The sequence below is a fragment of the Triticum dicoccoides genome, chromosome 2B (assembly GCF_002162155.2).
Source record: "Triticum dicoccoides isolate Atlit2015 ecotype Zavitan chromosome 2B, WEW_v2.0, whole genome shotgun sequence".
Taxonomy (NCBI): Eukaryota; Viridiplantae; Streptophyta; class Magnoliopsida; order Poales; family Poaceae; genus Triticum; species Triticum dicoccoides.
This window is the reverse complement of record NC_041383.1, coordinates 193,098,894-193,121,997: the sequence shown is the minus strand read 5'-3', so window position 1 is coordinate 193,121,997 and position 23,104 is coordinate 193,098,894. Positions and strand designations below refer to the sequence as shown.

At 44.5% G+C, this 23,104-nt stretch overlaps 2 protein-coding genes across 2 annotated transcripts; both read left to right on the top strand.

The window, feature by feature from the left end:
• The first annotated feature begins 92 nt into the window (after positions 1-92).
• Positions 93-5,438, top strand: LOC119363009 (peroxisome biogenesis factor 10-like). Its single transcript, XM_037628304.1, has 11 exons — positions 93-311; positions 402-433; positions 1,616-1,705; positions 2,206-2,300; positions 2,397-2,598; positions 2,750-2,819; positions 3,543-3,621; positions 3,858-3,991; positions 4,097-4,185; positions 4,633-4,718; positions 4,821-5,438. The coding sequence occupies exons 1-11, from the start codon at positions 131-133 to the stop codon at positions 4,921-4,923; spliced, it is 1,161 nt and encodes a 386-aa protein (XP_037484201.1). The 5' UTR covers positions 93-130; the 3' UTR covers positions 4,924-5,438.
• Positions 5,439-5,757: 319 nt separating this feature from the next.
• LOC119363011 (stress-response A/B barrel domain-containing protein DABB1-like) lies at positions 5,758-6,902 on the top strand. The gene has a single exon (XM_037628305.1). It carries the CDS (start codon positions 5,839-5,841, stop codon positions 6,637-6,639), a length of 801 nt encoding a protein of 266 aa, XP_037484202.1. The 5' UTR covers positions 5,758-5,838; the 3' UTR covers positions 6,640-6,902.
• Positions 6,903-23,104: the final 16,202 nt, after the last annotated feature.

The window sequence follows — 23,104 nt, the reverse complement described above, 5'->3', positions numbered from 1 at the left end:
GGGCAGAAATAATGCTGAGAGCAGGGGCGTATGTGCAAAAGCTACCACTGGAGGTCCGGACGAACGGCGCACGCGCACGCGCACGAACGGACTCCCCCGAGCTCTGGACTCGACCGCGCGGGGAGAGGGGATGAGTGCCGGGGATCCCGCCGGCGATGCGGGGCCCAGCTCCCGCGGCGGCGGCCGGGCCGCGCGTCCGCGGCGGTTCCCGACGGCGGCGCAGCCGGAGGTCATGCGCGCGGCGGAGAAGGACGACAGCTACGCCGCCCACGTCACCGAGGCCTGCCGCGACGCCTTCCGCCACCTCTTCGGTTCGCAGAACCTCCCCCGAGCTCGTCCTAGCTTAAGATTTGGTGGTGATTTTTTTTGGGTGATTTGAGGTGTTTTTGGTGGTGATGCAGGTACCAGGGTTGCCGTTGCTTACCAGAACGAGGTGACTTGCTAAACTAAAGTGGCATGTGCTTCTACTTAGTTTGCGGCAATTATCCTATTCTCCTCGAAATTTAACATGATTTGCGTGTTGGTGAGTGGTTTGGGGGATGTGGAGTGTGCTCCAAACTCCCAAGCCAAATGGACTCTATCAGTATTTGGTTACCTAGTGGTAGAAATTGTTCAGCCGTCGAATATCGATTTATAGATTTACCATGATCACAAGTGGTGGCGAATGTTTTCAGACGTTGATGTTTTAGCGGGTGAATTTTGCGGAACACCTAGCAAAGATAACACGATTCAGAGGTTTGCAATTTTGTCATACCCCACTGGTTAGTTTGAGGATGAACTGGGGATCCAGATTGAAAAGAAAGAGGAAAAGTATATTCGGGGAATATCTCCGCTGTATATGTTACTATAACATAAGTATATGTTTTGCTCAAAGGCAATTTTGGAAATCAAGATAGCGGTGCTATATAAGGGGAACTAAGTACAGGTTAAAACAACAACGGGTGAAAGATGAACAGTAACCAGTTCAACACTTAACCAGTGCTGAAAGCTCCCACACAAGGTGGGGTCTGGGGAAGGGAGTTTCTAGACAGCCTTACCCTTGCATAATAATTCTGCAAGGAGGCTGGTTCGAGCCCAGGACCTCCAGGCCACAAGTGGAGGAACTCTGCCACTGTGCCAGGCCTGTCCTTCTAGTTAAAAACTTAACAGTAACTAATATGGCAAATGCAGAGCGCCATCCATCTTGCCTTGATCCATCTTGACTGTTCCTTATATGAATCTGCTGAGGCAGTAGCTGTAACACTAGAGTAGGATCTTGAATGAGGTAATATTACATTTTGATTGGAGAATGTGAAGATGGCATTTGTACGGTAATCTCGGTAGAGTAGGAATGTAGGATGATTGTCGTGCTGGATAAAAGAGTTGCGTTTCCTATCTTTGTGAGCTCCACCAGTTATTTCATAGAGAATGGGTTTGAGTATTGTTCTCTCTGTAATTTTTTTCCTGTGCCAACATTCATATATAGTCCCTCCGTACCAAAATATAAGACGTTTTTGCACTTCAATTTGAACCGCAAAAACGTCTTATATTTTGATACAGAGGTAGAACAATTTTCTTTTTTGTCATGTAATTTATTGAAGGTGGCGAGAACTTACATTGATTTGAACTTCCACAGATAAAATTGCTTGGGCAGTCCCTATATTACTTGCTAACAACTGGTTCAGGCCAGCAAACACTCGGAGAAGAATATTGTGATATATCTCAGGTTGTATTGCCTTTTGTTCTTTAACACCGTTTATGTTTTTATTTTCTGTCAGCGGGGACAAATGTTATCCACCTTTAAGTGTGTGCTTCCAGCTATTTCAGTTTATACTTGGTAGTATATTGTTGGCCCGTAGTTCATCTGTTGCCATTGGAAATTTACCCTTGTCTCAGTTTTGCATAGAAATCACAAGAAAAAGTTCTACATAGAAATCACAAGAAAAAAAAGTCTGTCAATGTAAAATATAGGGTTACTTTTCATCTCACGGTAAACACAATACTGTATTAGTGTACTAGATGGACCTGTTGATTAGCAAATTAATGTAAGATCCTGTTAAACAAAAGACATGGAACACCAAGTGTTATGACCGGTGAGATGGTCAAATTTGTTTTGTATCTTGTAAAATTTGAGATGAAGAAAATAGTTGTACCATTAGATTCTTGAAGCAATAATATTAATGTATTATATGCTGATGATGGCCATGTTATTATTGAGCCGTTCAGGTTGCAACCTCACATGGGCTTCCGCCGACACCTGCTAGGCGGATGCTTTTCATTTTGTATCATACTACTGTGCCCTATCTCGCTGAAAGAATCAGGTAATGTAGTAACAGTTTTAAATACGGTCCTTTAGCCAACATTCTCTTTGCTGGAAGAAGCTGATCGCATATTTTCTGTTCGTACCGATTTAACAGTTCGAGAATTGTCTCCCGTGGTATTTACATGGATGACACTCAGCTTGATAATCATCATGAAAGTGACAATCCTAGTAGAGGCATAACAGAATCCTCTACAAATACGAATGAGTCTTCGAGAAGCTTGAGTTTCTCTATGCTCTCGAGGTTGAGAAGCAAAGCGCATGCCTTTTGGCTATGGGTGGTTCAGAAATGGCCTTCGGTACGCAACTGTTCTAGTTCTTATGTGCAATCTGTTTATATATAGAAAACCTCCCTATATTTACTCATTGAGAAATGAGGAATGTAGTTCTCACACTAAAGAGATGCTTTTCTTGTCTAAACAACTATATGACGTGTCTTGCCGTTCCTAGATGCTGCCGCTTGGTCAAGATTTTATACAGTTGGCTATACGGACAAACCTGATGTTCTTCTACTTTGAAGGTATCTTATATTCAATATGATACGTAATAAAATGACTAAAATCATTATCTATTTGAGATATATTGGTAGACCAATTTATCGTTAATTTGGGTTTGTGTAACAATATCAACTGAGGAGTTATCTTTCTTGTGTCCTGCTTAGTAATCATCCAAGTCATGGAACCTGAATTTATTGTGAGGACAGTAGATAAATTAAAATGCCCAGATTGACCCCGTAATGACAAATTCAGCTCACTCGCTTTATCATGAGGTTATGCTGCATGTCAAAACACTGTCTCACATCGATACATTCCTAAGACACTGTTGTTAAGTTGCTGTGCAATTCTGTTATTCAAAAAAATAAATACTCCATTCAATTTACTTTCAAGCCTTAACCAATGGGGTAACAGTGGCTCAGTAATGATCGGCCTTATCCTTCTCTCATCACCTCAGTTGGATCTGTATTAACTACTCCCTCTGTTTCTAAATATGAGACTTTTTAGAGATTTCAATAGGGACTACATACGCCTATATTTAGAAACGGAGGGAGTACTCCTTCTGTTCACTATTATAAGATGTTTTAACTTTTTTCTGATTCGGATGTATATAGACGCATTTTGGTGTGTTTGTTCACTCATTTCAGTCCATATGTAGTCCATACTGAAATATCCAAAACATCTTATATTTGTGAGCGGAAGGAGTAATTGTTCGGTGCCTGATTACGCTTATGTTTCCTTTTCAATAGGATTATATTATCATTTATCAAAGCGAGGAGCTGGTATTCATTATGTATTCATTGGTAAGCCAATGAATCAGAGGCCCAGGTACCTTTTTCTGTACTTATTCGCTTTGTCTAAAAGACCAACTACATGAACTCAATAAAACCAAATCATACAGCCATTGGTGCCACGAGCCCACAATATTATGCCACAAATGAATCTGAGAATGTAAATGATAAGGAATTTATCATGGTCTCTAGTATTTTTGGACTATCTTCACACTGTTTTCCTTTGAGGTCTAAAATTCTCCAGATGATCAGTTTAATTCACTACATTTGCAGGTACCAAATTTTGGGTATCTTTTTGCTGATCCAGTTGTGTATTCTTGGTGCTGAAAGACTCCGAAGAAGTAACTTATCATCAATAGCTAGTTCCATTAATCAAATTTCGTCCGGAAGCTATCCTTCATCTACAGGCACTCTTTTACTGAATTTATTTAAATGGCTGTTTTTGCGGAACCAATAACTGTTTTTCTTATTATGATGATGTTCAATTCTTACACATGTGAATGGTGAACCAGGTCGGAGTGTCCCTGTTGTGAATGAAGATGGAAATATCATCAGTGACATCCGTCATGGCAAAGCTGTAGATTTGGCTTCTGGTTCAGAGGTATATGTGTCTTCATATGAACATTATCGAGTTTAAATTACTGTTTTTGTGTACCCTAGAAGTTAGAACTGTGGAAAACTAACTTACGCTCCATTAACCAAACTAAAATCTTTACCTTTGTATGGAAGTGGACAGTTATATATTACTGTGTTTTCCTTCAGATGCACTTCCCAATGCATTTTTCTTGACAAAGCAAGCTCTTGAATCTACTCCCTCCGTCCGGAAATACTTGTCGAAGGAATGGATGTATCTAGACGTATTTTAGTTTAAGATACATCCATTTTTATCCATTTTTCTGACAAGTATTTTCGGACGGAGGGAGTACAAATGTTACAGTTTAAGATAAAAGATTATGGCTAGACTTGCATATATTTCAAACCACCGTTTAAAAAAAATTGTACATGTGATCTATTGTGTGGTGCTTATGTTTTGTGTATCATTTGTCAGTCATCCAGTAGCAAGAGCAAGTGCACTCTCTGTCTCAGTACCCGGCAGAATCCTACTGCCACAACCTGCGGACATGTCTTCTGCTGGTAAAACTTCTCTTTCAAATGCCATGTCTTTAACCAAACTGGGTTTCATCCGTCGCACCCTCTCTGGAATGGTATGGTAACTCATGGCATAACCTGCTGCAGGAACTGCATAATGGAGTGGTGCAATGAGAAGCCTGAATGCCCCCTATGCAGAACTCCTATTACACATTCAAGTTTAATTTGTATATATCATTCAGATTTCTAGCAGACCATTAGCAAGGGATCAATCATATCATTCATATCCTCTAGCGCGGATCCTATAAAGCCAAGGCCTGACATCCATTGTGCGGATCATCTTTAATCAGGAGACATGGCCTGATGGTTTCTTATCGAGATTCGTAATCAGTAGGGCAAAGAGCTCCCACGGGCTCCATGGCTTCCTCAAGACGAAGACATATTTATACCAACCAAAAGAAGGATGATGGAAGACCAGTAGATGAAGTTGAAACAGTCGCGCTGTAGAGATCATCGGTAACACCAAGTACCAATCTGAAATTAAACAAAAGATAAGTTTTAGTGCGAACAGATATGTTCATGTTGGACACAAGTGAATTTTGTAGGGTTGAAGAATGAATGACTAGGATCATAGACCAGTCGAGCAGTGTCATACTCTTTTGTTTTCTGCACGTACGCCCTGTACCCCATATGTATTCCTACCACATCTGCATTGAACATTTCGACCAGTAAATTTACGTAAGGTTAGCTGCTTCATTATATTAACTGGATTGCACCGTCCTACGCATGGTTGTTGGAGTCATGGATCAATTGTATACGTGCTGAGACTGACCCCGTCAGTGCTGGATGACAGTTTCTTTCGCTGATAGCTTCCCGGCGGTCTGCAGCTCCCGAAGAAAAGACGCCGGCGGTGTGCCGTTTTTCAGCAAAGTCATCGTCCACCAAAACAGAGCCCATGTTGTGTCGTGCACACACCGGTCACCGGCGATGCAGCGCAGCCGCCACCGTGCTAGTCCGTTCGCCTCGTGCCCGGAGAAGAAGAATCCACCACGGCGCCACCCACTATAAAATCCATCTTGGCTCACACAAATGTGATGCCGCGCCGGTCACTGTTCCCCCAGCCCCATCCCGATTTTAACCTCCTCCCCTCGCACTGACCAAAACCATGATTTGCCTCAGAGCCATCCCCTCCCCTCGACTCCTCCACCTACCCCTACCCCGCCTCGCCTCCTCCCCGCTCCGCCGCCTCAGGCCCTCCGCCGCAGCCATGTCCTCCTCCCCCTCCGTCGCCGCGCCCACCGTAGCGGCACCGGTCGAGCACATCGTGCTCATCAAGGTCCGCCCGGAGGCCGTGGCCTCGGGGGCCGCCGCGGCGATGGTCTCCGCGCTGCAGGCGCTCTCCACGCTCGTCCCGGGGGTCTCCTACATCCACGCGGGCCCCGTGCTCCGCCTCCGCTCCCCGGCCGCCGAGGCGCTGGGCCCCACCCACCTCCTCCACTCCCGCTACGCCACCAAGGCCGACCTCGCCGCCTACGCCCCGCACCCGGCCCACGTGGCCGCCGTGCAGGCGCACGTCGCCCCCAACGCGCTCGACGCCACCGCCGTTGACTGGGTCAACGCCGCGGGCGCCCCGTCCCCCGTCGCCCCCGGCGCCGCCGTGCGCCTCACCCTCGCCAAGGTCAAGGAGGGCGTGGAGGTCGGGCAGCTCGTCGAGAAGGTGGCCGCGGCCACCAAGGACGCCGGCGAGACCAGCGGCGCCAAGGTCAGCTTCGGGGAGAACTTCTCCCCCGCGCGGGCCAAGGGGTACCAGTTCGGGATGGTGGCCGTGTTCGGGAGCGTCGAGGAGCTGGACGCCGTGGAGGGCGACGGCAAGGTGGAGGAGGCCAAGGCCGCCCTCAGGCCCATGCTCGACGAGGTCATGGTGCTGGACTTCGTCGTCGACGCTCCGGCGGCCGCGAGCCTCTGATGGGGGGTTTCAGGTTGATTTCGGATCCGAGTGTGCTGCCGATTTGGGAATAATGGAGTCCTTTGTGATATCTGTATCGATCTTGAGATGAATAACAATCAATTGATGTGCCTGTTGTGTGCTCCCAAGTTTTTACATGCCGATGCATCCGGCAGTTGGTACTCCAGTTTCTAATACCAGGAATCAGGAACCAAGCGGCAGTCTCTAATGATTGTGCCATTTGTTCACAACCCTTCTCATCGCTAAACATGTGATATTAAGCATGTGACCGACATCTCTGCCTCAGTGGTATTCAAGCGTATTCGTTGGCATTTGAATGTGGCGGCTCATGTATCAGCCAAGTCATGTAAAAATTCTGTTCGTTTGCGTGTTTTTCATTCTACTCCGGATTCTTGTAATGTTGTCATCTGATCAATAAAGTATGGACGACGACAACAACAACAACAACAACAAAGCCTTTAGTCCCAAACAAGTTGGGGTAGGCTAGAGGTGAAACCCATAAGATCTCGCAACCAACTCATGGCTCTGGCACATGGATAGCAAGCTTCCACGCACCCCTGTCCATAGCTAGTTCTTTGTCGATACTCCAATCCTTCAGGTCTCTCTTAACAGACTCCTCCCATGTCAAAATCGGTCGACCCCGCCCTCTCTTGACATTCTCCGCACGCTTTAGCCGTCCGCTATGCACTGGAGCTTCTGGAGGCCTGCGCTGAATATGCCCAAACCATCTCAAACGATGTTGGACAAGCTTCTCCTCAATTGGTGCTACCCCAACTCTATCTCGTATATCATCATTCCGGACTCGATCCTTCCTCGTGTGACCACACATCCATCTCAACATTCGCATCTCCGCCACACCTAACTGTTGAACATGTCGCCTTTTAGTCGGCCAACACTCCGCACCATACAACATTGCGGGTCGAACCGCCGTCCTGTAGAACTTGCCTTTTAGCTTTTGTGGCACTCTCTTGTCACAGAGAATGCCAGAAGCTTGGCGCCACTTCATCCATCCGGCTTTGATTCGATGGTTCACATCTTCATCAATACCCCCATCCTCCTGCAACATTGACCCCAAATACCGAAAGGTGTCCTTCCGAGGTACCACCTGGCCATCAAGGCTAACCTCCTCCTCCTCACAGCTAGTAGTACTGAAACCGCACATCATGTACTTGGTTTTAGTTCTACTAAGACTAAACCCTTTCGATTTCAAGGTTTGTCTCCATAATTCTAACTTCCTATTTACCCCCGTCCGACTATCGTCAACTAGCACCACATCATCCGCAAAGAGCATACACCATGGGATATCTTCTTGTATACCCCTTGTGACCTCATCCATCACCAATGCAAAAAGATAAGGTCTCAAAGCTGACCCCTGATGCAGTCCTATCTTAATCGGGAAGTCATCGGTGTCGACATCACTTGTTCGAACACTTGTCACAACATTATTGTACATGTCCTTGATGAGGGTAATGTACTTTGCTGGGACTTTGTGTTTCTCCAAGGCCCACCACATGACATTCCGCGGTATCTTATCATAGGCCTTCTCCAAGTCAATGAACACCATATGCAAGTCCTTCTTATGCTCCCTATATCTCTCCATAAGTTGTCGTACCAAGAAAATGGCTTCCATGGTCGACCTCCCAGGCATGAAACCAAACTGATTTTTGGTCACGCTTGTCATTCTTCTTAAGCGGTGCTCAATGACTCTCTCCCATAGCTTCATTGTATGGCTCATCAGCTTAATTCCACGGTGATTAGTACAACTCTGAACATCCCCCTTGTTCTTGAAGATTGGTACTAATATACTCCGTCTCCATTCTTCTGGCATCTTGTTTGCCCGAAAAATGAGGTTGAAAAGCTTGGTTAGCCATACTATCGCTATGTCCCCGAGACCTTTCCACACCTCAATGGGGATACAATCAGGGCCCATCGCCTTGCCTCCTTTCATCCTTTTTAAAGCCTCCTTCACCTCAGACTCCTGGATGCGCCGCACAAAACGCATGCTGGTCTCATCAAAGGAGTCATTTAGTTCAATGGTAGAACTCTCATTCTCCCCATTGAACAGCTTGTCGAAGTACTCCCGCCATCTATGCTTAATCTCTTCGTCCTTCACCAAGAGTTGGCCTGCTCCGTCCTTGATGCATTTGACTTGGCCAATATCCCTCGTCTTCCTCTCCCGGATCTTAGCCATCTTATAGATGTCCCTTTCACCTTTCTTCGTGCCTAACCGTTGGTAGAGGTCCTCATATGCCCGACCCCTTGCTTCACCAACATCTCGCTTTGCGGCCTTCTTCGCCATCTTGTACTTCTCTATGTTGTCTGCACTCCTATCCAGGTATAGGCGTCTGAAGCAATCTTTCTTCTCTTTAAGCGCCTTCTGGACATCATCATTCCACCACCAGGTATCCTTATCTTCGCTTCTCCTTCCCCTAGACACTCCAAACTCCTCCGAGGCCACCTTACGAATGCAAGTCGCCATCTTCATCCACACATTGTCCGCATCCCCTCCTTCCTCCCAAGGGCCCTCCTTAAATACCCTCTCCTTGAACACCTGAGCTACCTCCCCCTTGAGCTTCCACAACTTCGTTCTAGCGACCTTGGCACGCTTATCCCGCTGGACACGAATCCAAAAGCGGAAGTCAGCAACCACCAGCTTATGCTGGGGTACAACACTCTCCCCAGGTATCACCTTACAGTCTAGGCACGCACGCCTATCTTCTCTTCTCGAGAGGATGAAATCAATCTAGCTAGAGTGTTGGCCACTACTAAAAGTCACCAGATGTGATTCTCTCTTTCTAAAGAGGGTGTTAGCTACAATCATGTTGTAGGCTAGAGCAAAGCTTAAGACATCTTCTCTTTCTTGATTCCTGATGCCATAGCCAAAGCCCCCATGCGTCCCTTCAAAACCTGTGTTAGATGTACCCACGTGGCCATTGAGGTCTCCTCCTATGAAGAGCTTCTCACCAATCGGTACACTCCTAACCATGTCTTCCAAGCCTTCCCAGAACTCCCTCTTGGTGTTCTCATTGTGGCCTACTTGCGGGGCATATGCGCTGATAACATTGAGAACCAAGTCCTCAGCTACCAGCTTGACCAGGATAATCCGGTCCCCACGTCTCCTGACGTCTACCACTTCATACTTGAGGCTCTTGTTGATCAAGATGCCTACGCCATTTCTGTTTGCAGCCGTCCCCGTGTACCACAGCTTGAAGCCGGTATCCTCCACCTCCTTCGCCTTCTGTCCTCTCCATTTGGTTTCTTGGACGCAAAGGATATCAACACCTCTCCTCACTGCTGCATCAACTAGCTCCCGAAGCTTCCCTGTCAGAGACCCTACGTTCCAGCTACCTAAGTGAATCCTCCTAGGCTCAGCTAGCTTCCTTACCCTTCGCACTCGTCGAGTCAAATGCGAAGACCCTTGCTCATTTTCCACTACATCCGGGCGCCGATGTAGCGCGCCACTAAGGATGCGACGACTCGATCCTCGCTCACTTGCCACCGTATCCGGATCAAGATACGGGGCGCCACTTGGGGGGTGACGGCCCGGCCCTTGCCCATTTCCACCACACCCGGGTTCCGATGTGGCGCGTCGCTGAGAGGGTTACGCCCCAACGAAAATCTTTTGGGTTTCATCTCCATAAGAGTGGCTGAGTTTTTACGTTGGCTCGCCAAGCCTATCACAACCCTCCTCCTTTACCCGGGCTTGGGACCGGCTATGTTGAGACAACATAGGCGGAGTTTGATCAATAAAGTGTCGACGTTATTATAAAAAAAGGTCATCGCTAACTGACAAGGATTGCATCTCTTTGGGAATAATGGACTCCTTGTGGAATTGTGATCCATCAGGCAACTAGTCACCTTATCTGTCTGCACCAACCTCTTTATGTGTGCTTACGATTTTGACATGCCCATGCATACTCCATGAATGTTGTGTCCGTTTGGGTCCATCTCTTGTTAGACGCATTTTCGTCTCAAATTTAGATTTGATTTGCATCTCTTTCTCTTGTTTCCAGCCGCCCGGCACCAACCCTAGCCGCTGGCCACCATGGGTTTCTTCAAGCGTGCACTGTGTGATGTGGGGGGTCGACCAGTCCACTTCTCTTCTTCCTCTTGCACCCCCAACCACCCGACACCAACCCTAGCTGTCGCGCACCATGGATTTCTTCAAGCGCTCACAGGGCAAGCATGATCAAGAGGTTGGCTCCTCGTCGGGCGCTGGTCGGCCAACTTCACCTTGGCTCCATGCCAGCGCTCTACATCCGGTCCGCCGGTCGGGAGATGAGGAAGCAGTACAATAGAGATAAGTATTTCCCTCAATTAAGAGCCAAGGTTATAAATCCAGTAGGAGAACCACATAGAACCTCGCTAGCAGCATCTATACACACAAAAGCAAATACTTGCACCCAACACAAACAGGGAGGTTGTCAATCCCCTCGGCAGTTAATTGCAAGGATCAAATCTCGCAATGATAGATAGATAAATTAGAACACAAAATAAAATACCATAAATAAATTACAGCAAGGTATTTTTGAATTTTATATATGATAAAAGATAGACCAGGGGGCCATAGTTTTCACTAGAGGCTTCTCTCTTAAACATAGCATACGGTGGGTAAACAAATTACTGTTGGACAATTGATAGAAAAACACGTAGTTATGACAATATTCAAGGCAATGATCATGTATATAGGCATCATGTCCGAGACAAGTAGACCGACTCCTGCCTGCATATACTACTATTACTCCACCCATCGACTGATGTCCAACATGCATCTAGGGTATTAAGTTAATAAAAACAGAGTAACGCCTTAAGCAAGATGACATGGTGTAGACAAAATAAACCCAATCAATATGAATAAACCTCATATTTTCATCCTTAATGGCAACGATACAAATACATGTCATGTCCCATTCTGTCACTGGGAACGAACACCGCAAGTTCGAACCCATCACAAAGCACCTCTCCCATTGCAAGATAAATCAATCTAGTTGGCCAAACCAAACGGATAAATCGAAGAGAAATACAAAGCTATAACAATCATGCATATAAGAATTCAGAAAAGACTCAAATAATATTCATGAATAATCTGATCATAAACCCACAATTCATCGGATCCCAACAAACACACCGTAAAAAAGATTACATCGAATAGATCTCCAAGAACATGGATAAGAACATTGTATTGAAGATCAAAAAGAGAGAAGAAGCCATCTAGCTACTAGATATGGACCCGTAGGTCTATGGTAAACTACTCACGCATCATCAGAAGGGCAACAAGGTTGATGTAGAGGCCCTCCGTGATCGATTCCCCTCCGGCAGAGTATGGATAAGGCATCTAGATGGGATCGCGGAAGAACAGAGGCTTGCAGCAGGAAAAAAGTGTTTCGGGTGGCTCACTGATGTATTGGGAATATTTGGGAATTTATAGAGCTAGAATTAGGTCAAGAGGTGCCACGAGGGACTCACAAGCCGAGGGGCGCGCCCTGCGGGCTTGTTGCTCCCTCGTTGCTCCGCGGGTCTTCTCCCGAAGCTTCTAGCATCCCTCTAGTCCAGAAAAAAATTGTCAAAAAGTTTCGTAGTGTTTGGATTATGTTTGGTACTGATTTTCGGAAAAGCCAAAAACAAGCAAAAAACGGCAACTGGCACTGGGCACTAAGTTAGTAGGTTAGTCCCCAAAAATACTATATAATTGCATGATAAGCATCCAAGATTGATACTATAATAGCATGGAACAATAAAAAATTATAGATACGTTGTAGACATATCACGACCCAATGCACATACGCAATGCCCCTTCCTTGCCGGTTGATGTCTACTACACAACCTTCTTCTTGTAGACGTTGTTGGGCCTCCAAGTGCAGAGGTTTGTAGGACAGTAGCAAATTTCCCTCAAGTGAATGACCTAAGGTTTATCAATCCGTAGGAGGCGTAGGATGAAGATGGTCTCTCTCAAACAACCCTGCAACCAAATAACAAAGAGTCTCTTGTGTCCCCAACACACCCAATACAATGGTGAATTGTATAGGTGCACTAGTTCGGCGAAGAGATGGTGATACAAGTGCAATATGGATGGTAGATATAGGTTTTTGTAATTTGAAATTATAAAAGCAGCAAGGTAACTAATGATAAAAGTGAGCGAAAACGGTATTGCAATGCTTCGAAACAAGGCCTAGGGTTCATACTTTCACTAGTGCAAGTTCTCTCAACAATGATAACATAATTAGATCATATAACAATCCCTCGACATGCAACAAAGAGTCACTCCAAAGTCACTAATAGCGGAGAACAAACGAAGAGATTATTGTAGGGTACGAAACCACCTCAAAGTTATTCTTTCTGATCGATCTATTCAAGAGTCTGTAGTAAAATAACACGAAGCTATTCTTCCCGTTCGATCTATCCTAGAGTTCGTACTAGAATAACACCTTAAGATACAAATCAACCAAAACCCTAATATCACCTAGATACTCCAATGTCAAGTATCCACGGGTATGATTATACGATATGCATCACACAATCTCAGATTCATCTATTCAACCAACACAAAGAACTTCAAAGACTGCCCCAAAGTTTCTACCGGAGAGTCAAGACGAAAACGTGTGCCAACCCCTATGCATAAGTTGATCACCAAAACATACATCAAGTAGATCACGTGAATATCCCATTGTCACCACAGATAAGCACATGCAAGACATACATCAAGTGTTCTCAAATCCTTAAAGACTCAATCCGATAAGATAACTTCAAAGGGAAAACTCAATCCATTACAAGAGAGTAGAGGGGGAGAAACATCATAAGATCCAACTATAATAGCGAAGCCCGCGATACATCAAGATCGTGCCAAATCAAAACCATGAGAGAGAGAGATCAAACACATAGCTACTGCTACATACCCTCAGCCCCGAGGGTGAACTACTCCCTCCTCGTCATGGAGAGCGCCAGGATGATGAAGATGGCCACTGGTGATGGATCCCCCCTCCGGCAGGGTGACGGAAAAGGCCCCAATATGGGATCTCACGGGTACAGAAGGTTGTAGCGGTGGAAATAGGGTTTCGTGGTGCTCTTGGATGTTTTTGGGGTATATGAATATAGGCGAAAGAAGTAGGTCGGTGGAGCCACGAGGGGCCCACGAAGGTGGGGGGCGCGCCTACCCCCCTGGGCGCGCCCTCCTACCTCGTGGCCACCTCATTGCTTCCTTGACGTCCACTCCAAGTCTCCTGGATTGCGTTTGTTCCAAAAACGATTCTCCCGAAGGTTTCATTCTGTTTGGACTCCGTTTGATATTCCTTTTCTGCGAAACACTGAAATAGGCAAAAAACAACAATTTGCACTGGGCCTCTGGTTAATAGGTTAGTCCCAAAAATAATATAATGTTGGAAATATGCCCTAGAGGCAATAATAAAATGGTTATTATTATATTTCGTTGTTCATGATAATTGTCTATTGTTCAAGCTATAATTGTATTAGTCGGAAACTGTAATACATGTGTGAATACATAGACCACAACATGTCCCTAGTGAGCCTCTAGTTGACTAGCTCGTTGACCAATAGATGGTCATGGTTTCCTGACCATGGACATTGGATGTCATTGATAACGGGATCACATCATTAGGAGAATGACGTGATGGACAAGACCCAATCCTAAGCATAACACAAGATCGTGTAGTTCGTTTGCTAAGAGCTTTTTCAATGTCAAATATCATTTCCTTAGACCATGAGATTGTGCAACTCCCGGATGCTGTAGGAATTGTTTGGGTGTACCAAACGTCACAACGTAACTGGGTGGCTATAAAGGTACACTACAAGTATCTCTGAAAGTGTCTGTTGGGTTGGCATGAATCGAGACTGGGATTTGTCACTCCGTATGACGGAGAGGTATCTCTGGGCCCACTCGGTAATGCATCATCATAATGAGCTCAATGTGACTAAGCAGTTAGTCACGGGATCATGCATTACGCAACGAGTAAAGTGACTTGCCGGTAACGAGATTGAACGAGGTATTGGGATACCGACGATCGAATCTCGGGCAAGTAACATACCGATTGACAAAGGGAATTGTATACGGGATTGATTGAATCCCCGACATCATGGTTCATCCGATGAGATCATCGTGGATCATGTGGGAACCAACATGGGTATCCAGATCAAGTTGCTGGTTATTGGCCGGAGAGATGTCTCGGTCATGCCTGCATGATTCCCGAACCCGTAGGGTCTACACACTTAAGGTTTGGTGACGCTAGAGTTGTTATGGGAATTAGTATGTGGTTACCGAATGTTGTTCGGAGTCCCGGATGAGATCCCGAACGTCATGAGGAGTTCCGAAATGGTCCGGAGATAAAGATTTATATATGGGAAGTCCTTATTCGGTCGCCGAAAATGTTCGTGGGTATATAGGTATTGTATCGGGACCACCGAAAGGGTTCCGGGGGTCCATCGGGAGGTCCACCTGCCCCATAGGGCCCTATGGGCTGAATATGGAGGGGAAGCAGCCCCTAAGTGGGCTGGGCGCCAACCCCCCTAGGGCCCATGCGCCTAGGGTTGGGGGGGGGGAACCCTAAAGGGGGCGCCCCCTTGGCTTGGGGGGCAAGCCTCCCCCCATGGCCGTCACCCCCCTCTAGATCCATCTAGAGGGGGCCGGACCCCCCTCTCCCTTGCCCCTATAAATAGAGGGAGGTGGGAGGGCTGCCGCACCCTTCCCCTGGCGCAGCCCTCTCCCTCCCCAACACCTCCTCCTCCATAGTAGTGCTTGGCGAAGCCTTGCCGGAGAACTGCAAGCTCCACCACCACGCCGTCGTGCTGCCGGAGCTCTCCCTCAACTTCTCCTCTCCCCTTGCTGGATCAAGGAGGATATGTCCCCGGGCTGTACGTGTGTTGAACACGGAGGCGTCGTCCGTTCGGCATTAGATCGGATCTTCCGCGATTTGAATCGTCGTGAATACGACTCCCTCATCCGCGTTCTAGTAACGCTTCCGCTTAGCGATCTTCAAAGGTATGAAGATGCTCATCCTCTCTCTCTCTCTCTCTCTCTCTTGTTGCTAGAATCTCCTAGATTGATCTTGGTGATGCGTAGAAAATTTTGAATTATTGCTATGGTCCCCAACAGTGGCATCATGAGCTAGGTCTATGCGTAGATTCTATGCACGAGTAGAACACAAGTAGTTGTGGGCGTTGGTTTGTTCAATATGCTTACCGTTACTAGTCTTATCTTGATTTGGCGGCATTGTGGGATGAAGCGGCCCGGACCGACCTTACAAGTACGCTTACGTGAGAAAGGTTCCACCGACTGACATGCACTTGTTGCATAAGATGGCTAGCGGGTCCCAGTCTCTCCCACTTTAGTCGGATCGGATTCGATGAAAAGGGTCCTTACGAAGGGTAAATATCAATTGGCATATCACCGTTGTGGCTTTTGCGTAGGTAAGAAACGTTCTTGCTAGAAACCCATAGCAGCCACGTAAAACATGCAACAACAATTAGAGGACATCTAACTTGTTTTTGCAGGGTATGTTATGTGATGTGTGATGACCCACAAGTGTAGAGGATCTATCGTAGTCCTTTCAATAAGTAAGAGTGTCGAACCCAATGAGGAGCAGAAGGAAACGACAAGCGGATTTCAGTAAGGTATTCTCTGCAAGCACTGAAGTTGTAGGTAGCAGATAGTTTTGTGGTAAGATAATTTGTAACGGGTAACAAGCAATGAAAGTAAATAAGGTTCAGCAAGGTGGCTCAATCCTTTTTGTAGCAAAGGACAAGCCTGGACAAGTTCTTATATAGAGAAAAGCGCTCCCGAGGACACATGGGAATTATCGTCAAGCTAGTTTTCATCACGTTCATATGATTCGCGTTCGTTACTTTGATAATTTGATATGTGGGTGGACCGGTGCTTGGGTACTATCCTTTCTTGGACAAGCATCCCACTTATGATTAAACCCTATTGCAAGCATCCGCAACTACAAAAGAAGTATTAAGGTAAACCTAACCATAGCATGAAACATATGGATCCAAATCAACCCCTTACGAAGCAACGCATAAACTAGGGTTTAAGCTTCTGTCACTCTAGCAACCCATCATCTACTTATTACTTCCCAATGCCTTCCTCTAGGCCCAAATAATGGTGAAGTGTCATGTAGTCGATGTTCACATAACACCACTAGAGGAGAGACAACATACATCTCATCAAAATATCAAACGAATACCAAATTCACATGACTACTAATAGCAAGACTTCACCCATGTCCTCAGGAACAAACGTAACTACTCACAAAGCATATTCATGTTCGTGATCAGAAGGGTATTAATATGCATTAAGGATCTGAACAAATGATCTTCCACCGAATAAACCAACTAGCATCAACTACAAGGAGTAATCAACACTACTAGCAACCCGCATATACCAATCTGAGGTTTTGGTACAAAGATTGGATACAAGAGATGAACTAGGGTTTGAGAGGAGATGGTGCTGGTGAAGATGTTGATGGAGATTGACCCCCTCCCGATGAGAGGATCGATGATGATTTTCCCCTCCCGGAGGGAAGTTTCCCTGGCAGAACAGCTCCGCCGGAGCCCTAGATTGGTTCCGCCAAGGTTTCGCCTCTTGGCGGCGGAGCTTCGTCCCGAAAGCTTGCTTATGATTTTTTCCAGGGTAAAAGACTTCATATAGCAGAAGATGCACACCGGAGGACTTCCAGGTGGCCCACGAGGCAAGGGGGTGCGCCTAGGGGGGTAGGGCGCGCCCCCACCCTCATGGCCAGGATGTGGGCCCCCTTTGGTACTTTCTCCGCTCAATATTTATTATTAATTCCAAAAATGACTTTCATGGAGTTTCAGGACTTTTGGAGCTGTGCAAAACAGGTCTCCAATATTTGCTCCTTTTCCAGCCCAGAATCCCAGCTGCCGGTATTCTCCCTCTTTATGTAAACCTTGTAAAATAAGAGAGAATAGCCATAAGTATTATGACAAACATGTAATAACAGTCCATAATGCAATAAATATCGATATAAAAGCATGATGCAAAATGGACGTATCAACTCCCCCAAGCTTAGACCTCGTTTGTCCTCAAGTGGAAGCCGATATCGAAAAATATGTCCACATGTTTAGAGATAGAGGTGTCGATAAAATAAAATACGGACATGAGGGCATCATGATCATTCTTATAACAGCAACATAAATACATTTTGTCATATGATTTCTTATGCTTAAGTAATAATCTATTCACAATATCAAGTATGAATCAGAAACTTCATTGAGAACCAACAAACTATGATCTTGGTCATTTAAGCAATTGCAATTTATCATAACATCGGAAAGATTCAATATAAGAGCTTTTCAGCAAGTCCACATACTCAACTATCATTTAGTCTTTCACAATTGCTAACACTCACGCAATACTTATGGTTATGGAGTTTAAATCAGACACAAAGAAAGATAGGGGCTTATAGTGTTGCCTCCCAACCTTTTACCTCAAGGGTAATGTCAACAATAACAGTTCATGCTAACTTACATCCAATTGGATATATATATATATATATATATATATATATATATATATATATATATATATATATATATATATATATATATATATATATATATATCAGGATCTTTCCAACACGAGGTGCTTGCCAAAGGATAAAATGTAAAAAGGAAAGGTGGAGATCACCATGACTCTTAATGTAAGGTATAAGACATAAAGTAAAAGATAGGCCCTTCGTAGAGGGAAGCAGAGGTTGTCATGTTCTTTTATGGTTGGATGCACGAAATCTTAATGCAAAAGAACATCACTTTATATTGCCACTTGTGATACAGACCTTTATTATGCAGTCTGTCGCTTTTATTACTTCCATATCACAAGATCGTATAAAGCTTATTTTCTCCACACTAATAAGTCATACATATTTAGAGAGCAATTTTTATTGCATGCAACATGACAACTTACTTGAAGGATCTTACTCAATCCATAGGTAGATATGATGGACTCTCATGGCAAAAATGGGTTTAAGGATATTTGGAAGCACAAGTAGTATCTCTACTTGGTGCAAGGAATTTGGCTAGCATGAGGGGGAAAGGCAAGCTCAACATGTTGGATGATCCATAACAATATACTTTAACTAAGATGTGAGAAAACATAACCCATTACGTTGTCTTCCTTGTCCAACATCAACTCTTTAGCATGTCATACTTTAATGAGCGCTCACAATCGTAAAATATGTCCAAGATAGTATATTTATATGTGAAAACCTCTCTTTCTTTATTACTTCCTATTAATTGCAACGATGACCAAAACTACGTTTGCCAACTCTCAACAACTTTTAATCATCATACTCTTATATGTGAAGTCATTACTATCCACAAGATCAATATGGTCTCTTTTATTTCTTTTTGTTCTTTTATTCACTCAAGATCATAGCAAGATAGCAAAGCCCTTGACTCAACACTAATCTTTATTATATATAGCTCACAGACTCGATTACATAGAGGGATCATAAAGAAAAACTCAAAACTAAATCATACCAAAACTTTATTCTACTAGATCAAGATATTACTAAAAGGACCGAACTAATAAAAATGGTAAAGATAGGAGTGTGATGGTGATACGATACCGGGGCACCTCCCCCAAGCTTGGCAGTTGCCAAGGGGAGTGCCCATACCCATGTGATTTGTATCCTTCTTCGGAGTTGGTGGTGTGATCTTCTTGGCGATGATGGCCCTCAGGATACGATTATCCTCTTCGAGCTTATTGACTTGCTTCTTGAGGACCATCTTTTCCTTGCGGAGCTTTCTCGTGATGGATAAAACTCCTTTCACCCAAGGATGTTGTATAGCTGCTGGAGAACAAGTGACACTCTTTTTCATATTTTTGTAAGAAAGAAATTTAACATTGGAAGGGATGACCGAGCTTGGAATGGCTGAGCTTTGTAGTTCCCCCATCGTGAATCCGGCCTGGAAACGAGAGGTAACTTCTTGATCCTCCTCCATGGCATTTATCCTTTTCAAGTCGGCCTCCATATCATCCTCCGTTGATGGCCCAAAGTGATAAGCATCATTGTTTGCTCCTAGACCTAGCATCGGGTGAGACACCCGACTCTCCCTGACTGACTCTTAAGAAGACATCTTGCTCTAAATCTGCGACAGAAACAACTCAAAACAAAGACAGAGGATATTTGCGCAATACAGTGGTCAAAACCTTCGGAAGATCATATAATGAAATTTTACCGAACGAAAGAAGTATCGTGCAAGAAAATGGAGTCCGGAGAGCACACGAGGTGCCCACGAGGCAGGGGGGCGCGCCCAGGGGGTCTCCGGCAGCGCTCCTGCGCCACCGGAAGCAAGGGAGAGAGAGGCCCCATTCTTCTTCTTCTTCCTTGACCTTCTCCCTAGATGGGAGAAGGGTCTTCCCTCTGGTCCTTGGCTCCCATGGCTTGGGAGGGGCGAGAGCCCCTCCGAGACTGGATCTATCTCTCTGTCTCTCTCTGTTTCTGCGTTCCCAGATTCTGCCCCTTCACCGTTTCTTTTATATCCGGAGATCCGTAACTCCGATTGGGGTGAATCTTTCGCCCAGATTTTTCTCATAAAATTAGCTTTCTTGCGGCAAAAGAAGAGCATCAAACGCCTTACAGGGTGCCCACGAGGGTCCAGGGCACGCCTGCCCCCTGGGGCGCGCCCCCTGTCTCGTGGGCCCCTCGGGCACCGTCTCGCGTTGATTCTTCTTCCCAAAAATCACAAATATTCCAAAATAGTTCTCTGTCCGTTTTTATCCCGTTTGGACTCCGTTTGCTATTGGGTTTCTGCGAAACATAAAACATGTAACAAACAGGAACTGGCACTGGGCACTAGATCAATATGTTAGTCCCAAAAATAGTATAAAAAGTTGCCAAAAGTATATGGAAGTTGAATAATATTGGCATGAAACAATAAAAAATTATAGATATGACGGAGACGTATCAGTATCCCCAAGCTTAATTCCTGCTCGTCCTCGAGTAGGTAAATGGTAAAAAAGAGAATTTTTGATGTGGAATGCTACCTAGCATAATCTTGATCATATGTCTAATCATGGCATGAATATTAAGACACGAATGATTCAAAGCAATAGTCTATCATTTGACATAAAAACAATAATACTTAGGGCATCCCAACAAACAATCATGCCTTTCAAAATATCAATGCTTCAGAAAGTTATCCCTACAAAATCATATAGTCTTGTATGCTCCCTTTTCTTAACACAAGGTACCCCTTATGCCTATCCCGGTGTCAGCCAAGCAATTGGTTCACACCTTAGTATTCTCAAACTTTTTCAACCTTCACGCAATACATGAGCGTGAGCCATGGATATAGCACTATGGGTGGAATAGAATATGATGGTGGAGGTTATGTGGAGAAGACAAAAAGGGAGAAAGTCTCACATTGACGCGGCTAATAAACGGGCTATGGAGATTCCCATCAGTTGATGTCAATGCGAGGAGTAGGGATTGCCATGCAACGGATGCACTAGAGCTATAAGTGTATGAAAGCTCAAACTGAAAACTAAGTGTGTGTTCATCCAACTTGCTTGCTCATGAAGACCTAGGGCATTTGAGGAAGCCCATCGTTGGAATATACAAGCCAAGTTCTATAATGAAAATTCCCACTAGTATATGAAAGTGACAACATAGGAGACTCTCTATATGAAGAACATGGTGCTACTTTGAAGCACAAGTGTGGTAAAAGGATAGTAACATTGCCCCTTTTTTTCTTTTTTCTTTTTTTTCTTTTCCTTTTTTTTGCGGGCTTCTTTGGCCCCCTTTTTTTATTTAGGTTTCTTTGGCCTCTTTTTTTCTTTCTTTTTTTAATATTTTTTATGGGGCAATGCTCTATAATGATGATCATCACACTTTTATTTACTCACAACCCAATATTACAACTCGATACTAGAACAAAGATATGACTCTATATGAATGCCTCCGGCGGTGTACCGGGATGTGCAATGATCTAGCATAGCAAAGATATCAAAAAACAGACAAGCCATGAAAACATCATGCTAGCTATCTTACGATCATGCAAAGCAATATGACAATGAATGCTCAAGTCATGTATATGATGATGATGGAAGTTGCATGGCAATATATCTCGGAATGGCTATGGAAATGCCATGATAGGTAGGTATGGTGGCTGTTTTGAGGAAGATATAAAGAGGCTTTTGTGTGATAGAGTGTATCGTATCACGGGGTTTGGATGCACCGGCGAAGTTTGCACCAACTCCCGAGGTGAGAAAGGGCAATGCACGGCACCGAAGAGGCTAGCAATGATGGAAGGGTAAAAGTGTGTATAATCCATGGAATCAACATTAGTCATAAAGACTCACATACTTATTGCAAAAATTTATTAGCCCTTGAAACAAACTACTACACGCATGCTCCTAGGGGGGAGGTTGGTAGGAGTTAACCATCGCGCGCCCCCGACCTTCACGCAAAGATAAACAATCAAAATACAATGCACGCCAATTTGGTTACATAGTTAGTAGACCATACGTGCATGCTTCGGGAATCACAAACCTTAACACCAACATCCTTACTAAACACAACCATCTACTAGTACCTCCCACATATTATTACCTCTATATCGCAAAACTATTGCAAGGAATCAAACATATCATATTCAGCGATCTACAAGTTTATGTAGGATTTTATGACTAACCATGTGAATGACCAATTCCTGTCATCTCTCTAAATAGATATAAGTGAAGCAAGAGAGTTTAATTCTTTCTACAAAAGATATGCCCACTCTCTAACAAATATAAGTGAAGCAAAAGAGCATTCTAAAAATGGCGGTTTTCTATGTGAAGAGAAACAGGCAATCCAAACTTCAAATGATATAAGTGAAGCACATGAAGCATTCTATAAAGCCATACTCAAAAGATTTAAGTGAAGTGCAATGAGCATTATATAAATCAACCAAGGACTATCTCATACCAGCATGGTAGATAAAAGAAAAGTTAAAACTAAATGCAAAAGACGCTCCAAGACTTTCACATATCGCATGAACAAAACGAATACGAAAACATACTGATACTTGTTGAAGAAAGAGGGGATGCCTTACAGGGCATCCCCAAGCTTAGATGCTTGAGTCTCCTTGAATATTTACTTGGGGTGCCTTGGGAATCCCCAAGCTTGAGCTCTTTCCTCTCTTCCTTTTCCTCATATCGAGACATCCTCGATTAGACACTTCATCCACACAAAACTTCAACAGAAAACTCAGTAAGATCCGTTAGTATAATAAAGCAAATCACTACTCTAAGTACTGTTGAAAACCAATTCATATTTTGTTTTTGCATTGTGTATACTGTAATATAGCTTTTCCATGGCTTAATCCACTGATAGAAATTGATAGTTTCATCAAAACAAGTAAACTATGCATCAAAAACAGAATCTGTCAAAAACAGAACAGTCTGTAGCAATCTGAACATTCACCATACTTCTGGTACCCCAAAAAT

Coding starts and splice junctions, on each gene's coding strand:
- LOC119363011 (XM_037628305.1), top strand. CDS start 5,839: ATGATTTGCCTCAGAGCCATCCCCTCCCCTCGACTCCTCCACCTACCC.
- LOC119363009 (XM_037628304.1), top strand. CDS start 131: ATGAGTGCCGGGGATCCCGCCGGCGATGCGGGGCCCAGCTCCCGCGGC. Junction 1,706..2,205: donor AATATTGTGATATATCTCAG/GTTGTATTGCCT, acceptor TGAGCCGTTCAG/GTTGCAACCTCACATGGGCT. Junction 3,622..3,857: donor CCAATGAATCAGAGGCCCAG/GTACCTTTTTCT, acceptor CTACATTTGCAG/GTACCAAATTTTGGGTATCT.